At 36.4% G+C, this 7,416-nt stretch overlaps 2 protein-coding genes across 2 annotated transcripts; both read left to right on the top strand.

The window, feature by feature from the left end:
* Positions 1-594: 594 nt before the first annotated feature.
* LOC108432861 (trace amine-associated receptor 1-like) lies at positions 595-1,623 on the top strand. The gene is made up of 2 exons (XM_037537814.1): positions 595-916; positions 962-1,623. Exons 1-2 carry the CDS (start codon positions 595-597, stop codon positions 1,621-1,623), a joined length of 984 nt encoding a protein of 327 aa, XP_037393711.1.
* A 3,755-nt stretch (positions 1,624-5,378) lies between these two features.
* LOC108432863 (trace amine-associated receptor 1-like) lies at positions 5,379-6,407 on the top strand. The gene is made up of 2 exons (XM_037537813.1): positions 5,379-5,701; positions 5,774-6,407. The coding sequence occupies exons 1-2, from the start codon at positions 5,379-5,381 to the stop codon at positions 6,405-6,407; spliced, it is 957 nt and encodes a 318-aa protein (XP_037393710.1).
* Positions 6,408-7,416: the final 1,009 nt, after the last annotated feature.

Genomic DNA, 7,416 nt, shown 5'->3' with positions numbered 1-7,416 from the left:
TGTGCTGTTTCTAGTGTAATGATGTCTTATTACTCATACATGTATACATTTTCTTGACTATTTTATTGGCTTAGTGTATAGTAATATTTCCAAAGTGCAGTAATCAGAGTTGGAAAATTCTTATGTGCCACTATCAGTTTAACAGCTTGTAATCCATCTGGGTGAACATATTTTGGTTTTTATTTGGACTATAATGGACTATAAAGGGATCAGGGAATAGGAGTGATTTAGCAGAAGGGCGTTCCTGATGCAGGTCTGTCAGCCTATAAATGAAAGCTGCTCTTTCATCAGAGCTGGCTTTGCTGGAACACAGAAAAAAAAGAAAATTCTGTAATATTGTGTTTGTTTGTAATCTATTCTTATTAAAAAGCAGGGTTACATAGCTACTTACGCATGATAAGCTTTTTACTACTTTAATCTATCTCAAAAATAATTAGGAAATACTTTCAGAATTATCATTTTAAGGATATTTGAAGTGAGGCCATTACAAACATGTTTAATTAATTACTGCCTTGAATAATTAAGTTTATAGAAAGCACTTATGAAATAATTCCTAACGGTATATTTCTTTACAGATAAAGGAGAAGAAACATAATGGATATGAGTATAACTCAAAATGGGAGCATAAGAAACATTTCTCTTTGTTATGAACATCATCCTAACTCCTGTCAGAAGTTCATCTATCCACTGGCCATGCGAGTTATTGTGTATTATGTCATTGGTGTCATTATACTTCTTACATTGTTTGGAAATCTTCTGGTGATCACAGCCATCACTCATTTCAAGCAGCTGCACACACCAACTAACTACCTCACTCTGTCTCTGGCTGTAGCTGACCTGCTTTTAGGAGGGGCTGTGATGCCTGCCAGCATGATACGCTCTGTGGAGACTTGCTGGTATTTTGGGAGTTTATTCTGTAAAATGCACTACAGCTTTGCCATTATGCTGTGCACTGCATCAGTTTTAAATCTTGCATTTATCTCTGTTGAGCGATATTATGCAGTATGCCACCCCCTGCAGTACCACAGTAAAATAACCCCTCTCACTACTCTGTTCATGATCACCGTGTGTTGGAGTGTTTCTGCTGCTGAGGGGATTGTTTATCCTGAGCTAAGCGTTCTGTACATGAAAGCTTACAGTGATGTTATATGTAAGGGAGCCTGTGTGTTGTTTGTTGGCCCCATAATAAGTTTTTCAGTTTCTGTAGTCTGTTTTTACAGCCCTATCATTGTTATGTTAAGCATATATCTGAAAATATATCTTGTTGCACAGAGGCAATCACGATTAGTCCGCAGTACTGTCTCTCAAGTAAATAAATCCAGAGGGCGACCTGCCATTAGTAAAGCACAGAGTAAAGCAACTAAAACATTAGTCATTGTCATGGGAGGGTTTCTATTATTTTGGGCACCACTTTCTATCTATAATCTCATTGTGACATTGTTTGGTTTTAGTGGTCCACCACACCTGCTGGATGTGTTCTGTTGGATTGCTTATTCAAATTCAGCCCTCAATCCTATTATATATGCATTCTTCTACAAGTGGTTTAGAAAAGCCCTCAAAGTTATTTTAATAGGTCAAATATTCAGGAACAACTCTCACAGAATGCAGTTGTGTTCAGAGTAGCACAAAGCAATAAAGCCCCATCCACAAAAAAGCAATGTGTTGTGTACGGTGTTGTGTGCTTTTGTATGATTGTTGTAATACTTGTAATCTGTGTTTTTCCGCTCTATCACACAAGTTTCAGCTTTTCATTATTAGTTAAGGATTTGCAAGAAAACTGGATAAAGGAAAGAAAAAAGCTGGATAACTACAGTATCATCTTTCAGAATTGAAGCTACAACAAGAATGTATTAATTTACTTTCTCTTTCATCCAAACCCAATACATATACAGTCACAAGCAGATGTTTAATCAGCCCTAGTTTAGTTGATTTTGTCAAGTGTAAACAAGTTAATACATCCTCACTACAAAAAGAAATATAGGCCACATCTTATGTTTTTGTTTTACATTAAAATGAGCAAACTATGTTCTCTGTAGAGGGAGTAGAGCACTTTTTCACTTAAAATGAAATCACAATTTGCATACAACTGCATCCATTTATCATATTAATAATAATAGCATAATAACTTTTAAGGTATATAGCATGTTTAATTTAATGTACAAATAGCTTTAAACAGGAACAAAATAAAAAGAAACGAAAGAAAAAATATTGCTCTTAAAATTAATTAACAGCACTTCAAGAAATTGAGCCTCACATACACTAAAATGTCGTAATGTGAATTTTTAAAACATCAAGCTTGCATTCTTAATATTCTGTAGACATTTCAGAGCTTTACAAGACGATGATTTCACTTAAGTGATTCTAGCAGTTTGTAGTAAGACTGAGCAAAACAGCTTAAATGAGATTTAACATTTCAACACAGTTACACCAGAGTTTGGCTATTTAGGGCTCTATATGTCATAAGAAACACCTTGTATGGATTGCAGACTTTACATGAAGCCAGCGTTACCATTAGTTACCATTAGTGGGGTAGTGAAATTTCCCCGTTGTGGGACTAATAAGGGTCACTTAATGTTAGTCTAGTCTTAGTACATACTGCTATTGGCTATGGGTCATTGCCCATTTTTTGTGAGATGCTTAGTGGCAGTTTTTCAGTGTCAGCATATAAAAACAGCTTTAGTATGCAGTACTTGATTCAGAATAGTTTATTACTGAGGTTCTGTGACACAAAGAAAAGCAAACTGACTGAAGCAGAGATTCAGCGTGCTATGTTTTCCAAACCTGGAAATGTAATGATTTTAGAGCAGTGCAATACAGTGTCCTTGCAAAGAGAAAAGGACAAGAAACTGAGCAATTACGACTAAACTCATACTTGTAAACAAGACATCATTTACATGGATTTCAACATCTTTCAAAAAGTTCTTTAATATATGTACCACACTCTATATTTGTAAGTGTTATAAGCTATTTTATTTACCTTAATAACTTAAATGTTATATCAAAATTTTAAGTAAAGTTATAGTTATGCAGTGTTTGGTTTTGTTTTGACAGCTTACAGTGAAGATTTGCTTTGTTTGAGGATAGCCTACTATAGTGTTTGTGTGTGTGTGTGTGTGTGTGTGTGTGTGTGTGTGTGTGTGTGTGTGTGTGTGTGTGTGTGTGTGTTTGTTTGGCCTAGTTCTTCACCCAGTGATGTAGCAGTGATGCTGCTTGAACTGTTTGCCCTAATCCACAGAATGACGACTGTATTCTTGCTCTTAATCTGGGCATATGCCGACCATCCTTGTGCTGACAATTCTTGTGTGACAAAAGATGAAAGAAAATGTACTGGGATGCTCATTTGCAAATAAGGAGATCACCTGTCAGGATAATTTAAGTCTCTACTTAATTCATTTCTATTTGTTGTATTTAAGTATGTTAAGTGGTTATATATTAATTGTACATTTTATTTGCATTTAATCAAGTTTAAATAATTCATTATTAGACTGTCAAGAGAAAAGTATGTACAAGTAGGTTTTTTTTGTAACCTTAAAATTGCAACAGTGATTTAAGGGGAAAAAGACACATTTGTGTTAAACACAAAAGAAAAATGGAAAACTAAAATAAAATGTTTGCTGTTATGTAATGTACAAATGTGTATGAAGTAAATGGAACTTAAATATCCCACTGAAACAGCATGTGATTAAGTTACTTTTTAAAACTAAACATAGATGTATCCACGCCAGTGACTGTTTTGTACCTTTCTTTCTGGGAAGGTACGGTACATGCAAACAGCGTATTTTCAGGTTAATTGATAGGTCCACCCAGGAGTTTTTCTTGTGGAATAACAAGTCATTTAGGGCCCCTAAGCCACCAGCGGGCCCTGACTATATGCTTTCCAAAGTTTTATTTAACATGTTTTAAAAAAGCACAGTGACTGGCTAACTGTTTATGATAATAACAATGACGACAATGACAAGAATAGTGCGATAGGTAGGTCTGTTCAGACGTTTTCAGAAGTAGGCCTGAGACTGCCTGGAAAGCTTGGCCGGAGGATCTGTTTTTAAATAAATTCAAGTTCAAGTGTTTTAGCCACAACTTTTCCTCAGGGTGTACAAAATCAAGCAATAAAATGTTTTGTGGTGACTGTTTAGGGACGACCCTTTCCTGTTCCACTGTGACTGGTCCTGTGTGGAGGAAATCCAGTGGCCTGCACAGATCTCAACCCCACTGAACACCTTTGGCATGAACTGAAACATTGATAGCATGATAGCATCAGTGAAATGCTCTTTTGACTGAACAGGCAGAATGCCCATAGACACAATCCAAAATCTTGTGGAAGGTTATCTCAGTAAAGTGGGGGCTGCCATAGCTGCAAAGGGGATTAATTCATAGTTTATGACCATGGTGCTAGAAACATTTACATTTACGGCATTTGGCTGACTCTTATCCAGAGCGACTTACAATTTGATCATTTTACACAGGGAGGCCAAGGTGGTGTTAGGAGTCTTGCCCAAGGACTCTTATTGGTATAGTGTAGGGTGCTGCCCAGGGGGGGCATTGAACCCCAGTCTACAGCGTAGAAGGCAGAGGTGTTAACCACTACACTAACCAACCACCGAAATGGATGTCCAGTAAACAAATGAAGGTGTGATGGTCAGGTTTACACATGCTTTTGACCATACAGTGTAGCTACCATGCATTAATAATAAAATAGAATTTAGGTTGGTGTTCCTAAATATTGCAGTTGTCACTAAAATACTTGGGATAGATGTAATCAGGCAGCGTCTACTTTTTCTTTCTAGTCTAATGATCTTATGTTGCTCATTTCATTTCAATGTTATGTTATAATGTCTGTTTTACTGCTTGTTAATTGTCTGTGAACTTAGTTTGATTTGTATTTCATGAATATAAGATGGACTATCATGGGATCAGGAAATAGGCGTGATTTAGCAGAAGGGTCTTCCTGGTGCAGGTCTGTCAGCCTATAAATGAAAGCTGCTCTTTCATCAGAGCTGGCTTTGCCCCCCCCCCCCCCCCCCCCCCCCCCATACAAGCATTGGTAAGGTGAATATTGTCATTCAACACAGATGGAAAAAAAACTATTGTAATGTTGGCTGTAATTACTACTGTAATATTGTGCTTGTTTTTAATCTATTCCGAAACATAGCAGGGTTACATAGCATTCATATACTATTCACGCATGATGAGCTTTTTACTACTTTTAATGTGTCTCAGAAACAACTGAGAAATACCCTTGTAATGATCATTTTATTCTTTCATGCTATTTGAAGTGAATTGTTTTCAGTAGTGTTAAATTATGTACAGAATTTATACAAAGTACTTCTTAAATACTTCTTGAAGGCATATTTCTTTACAGATAAAGGAAAAGAAGCATAATGGACATGAGCATAAGTCAAAATGGGAGCGTAAGAAATCTCTCTCTTTGTTATGAACATCATCCTAACTCCTGTCAGAAATTTGTCTATCCACTGGCCATGCGAGTTATTTTATATTTTGTCCTTAGTGTTATTGTACTTCTTACATTATTTGGAAATCTTCTGGTGATCATAGCCATCACTCATTTCAGGCAGCTGCACACACCAACTAACTACCTCACTCTCTCTTTAGCTGTACTTGACCTGCTTGTGGGAGTGATTGTAATGCCTGCCAGCATGATACGCTCTGTGGAGACTTGCTGGTATTTGGGGAGTTTATTCTGCAAAATACACAGCAGCTTTGCCATTATATTGTGCATTGCATCTTTGTTGAATCTTGTTTTTATCTCTGTTGAGCGATATTATGCAATCTGCCACCCCCTGCTGTACCACAGTAAAATGACTCCTCTTACTACTTTATGTATGATTGCTGTCTGTTGGTGTCTTGCTATTGCTGATGGAGTTATATATCCAGAGTTAAATGAGGCAGGCACAGAAGCTTACAGTGATCTGTTATGTAAGGGATCCTGTGTGGTGGTTATAGGATTCATGACAGGTTTAATAATTACTGTAACCTTGTTGTACATACCTACCATTATCATGCTCAGCATTTATCTGAAAATATATCTTGTTGCACGGAGGCAATCACGATTAGTCCGCAATGCTCTCTCTCATGTAAATAAATCCAGAGGGCAGTCTGCCATTAATAAGACAGATAGTAAAGCAACTAAAACAATCGCCATTGTCACAGGAGGCTTTCTGTCATTCTGGGCACCGTTTTCTATTTATAATCTCATTGTGACAATTTTTGGTTTAAGTGGTTCACCACAACTGTTTGACTTGCTTTGTTGGATTGCTTTGTCAAATTCAGCTTGCAATCCCATTATATATGCATTCGTCTACAAGTGGTTTCGAAAAGCCCTCAGAGTCATTTTATTAGGTCAAATATTTAGGAAAAACTCTTCCAGAATACAGCTGTGTTCTGAGTAGCACAATGAAATAATGCACTATACACACCAATAAACCCCAATATTATACAGTGTTTTGTTCAATTATATGATTGTTTTAATAGTTTTCCTGCTGTATCTCACAAGTATCAACTTAAGGTCTTGATTACTAGCTAAGTGTGTGGATGAAAACATGCAGGATTATGGAGCTGGAGCTGAATCCCTCTGCTTTACAGTATCACTTTTCAGACTCAAAGCTACACGAATGTAGATAAGGAATCTCTCTGTAATTCTGTTGATTTTGTGAAGAATAAAGTTAATACATGCTCAGTACTAACTTAAATGATTAAATTTATGTTTTATTTTAAAGTGTAGCTAATGAATGATGGTTATTTTGCAGTTCATTGTGCAGCAGTATGTTCCCAGTAAAGGAAGGAGAGTACTTGCTTTACTTAGAAAATCAACAAAACATGTCACTTGAGTGGGGAGCCAGACTTCTGTATATGACTGTCTCTACATTCCATATTAATAATAATGATTAATTCTTATATATTAATAATAATTCTTTTAAAAAACTGGAAAGAAAAAATACTGTGGCCTGCATGAAATAACAGCATTGCAAACAGTAAAAGAAAATTAGGCCCAACTACATTAAACAAATTTTAAAAAACATTTCAAGTGTTTTTAAAGGAAAAATTCAGGGTTACACTAACCACAGCTGTAAGTACAAAATTTTGTTGTGATTACAATTATCCCAACTTTTGCCAGTGGCAGTAAATGAACTGAATGTTATGCGTTTGTTGAACACAGGGGCTGAATGCTCATAGGTGAAGTCTAAGTCTTAAACTTTAGCAAAACACACTATGCCTCTCAATGGGTAGGAACCCTGGTGCTACAAATGCTAAAGCAGTAATCTTATTATAATGTCAACATTTTCATGAAGTCATGCTGACATCAGACGCATACAATTGCTCAACACAAAGAGTTCCAGCCAAGGGACTGTGTCCTGGTACCTGTAACCATGTGCATATTTCTAGTGACCTGGCAAGGTC

Source organism: Pygocentrus nattereri, chromosome 4, assembly GCF_015220715.1.
Source record: "Pygocentrus nattereri isolate fPygNat1 chromosome 4, fPygNat1.pri, whole genome shotgun sequence".
NCBI classification, from domain to species: domain Eukaryota; kingdom Metazoa; phylum Chordata; class Actinopteri; order Characiformes; family Serrasalmidae; genus Pygocentrus; species Pygocentrus nattereri.
This window is presented reverse-complemented; position numbering and strand designations above follow the sequence as displayed.

Coding starts and splice junctions, on each gene's coding strand:
- LOC108432861 (XM_037537814.1), top strand. CDS start 595: ATGGATATGAGTATAACTCAAAATGGGAGCATAAGAAACATTTCTCTT. Junction 917..961: donor GTATTTTGGGAGTTTATTCT/GTAAAATGCACT, acceptor GCACTGCATCAG/TTTTAAATCTTGCATTTATC.
- LOC108432863 (XM_037537813.1), top strand. CDS start 5,379: ATGGACATGAGCATAAGTCAAAATGGGAGCGTAAGAAATCTCTCTCTT. Junction 5,702..5,773: donor TATTTGGGGAGTTTATTCTG/CAAAATACACAG, acceptor TATCTCTGTTGA/GCGATATTATGCAATCTGCC.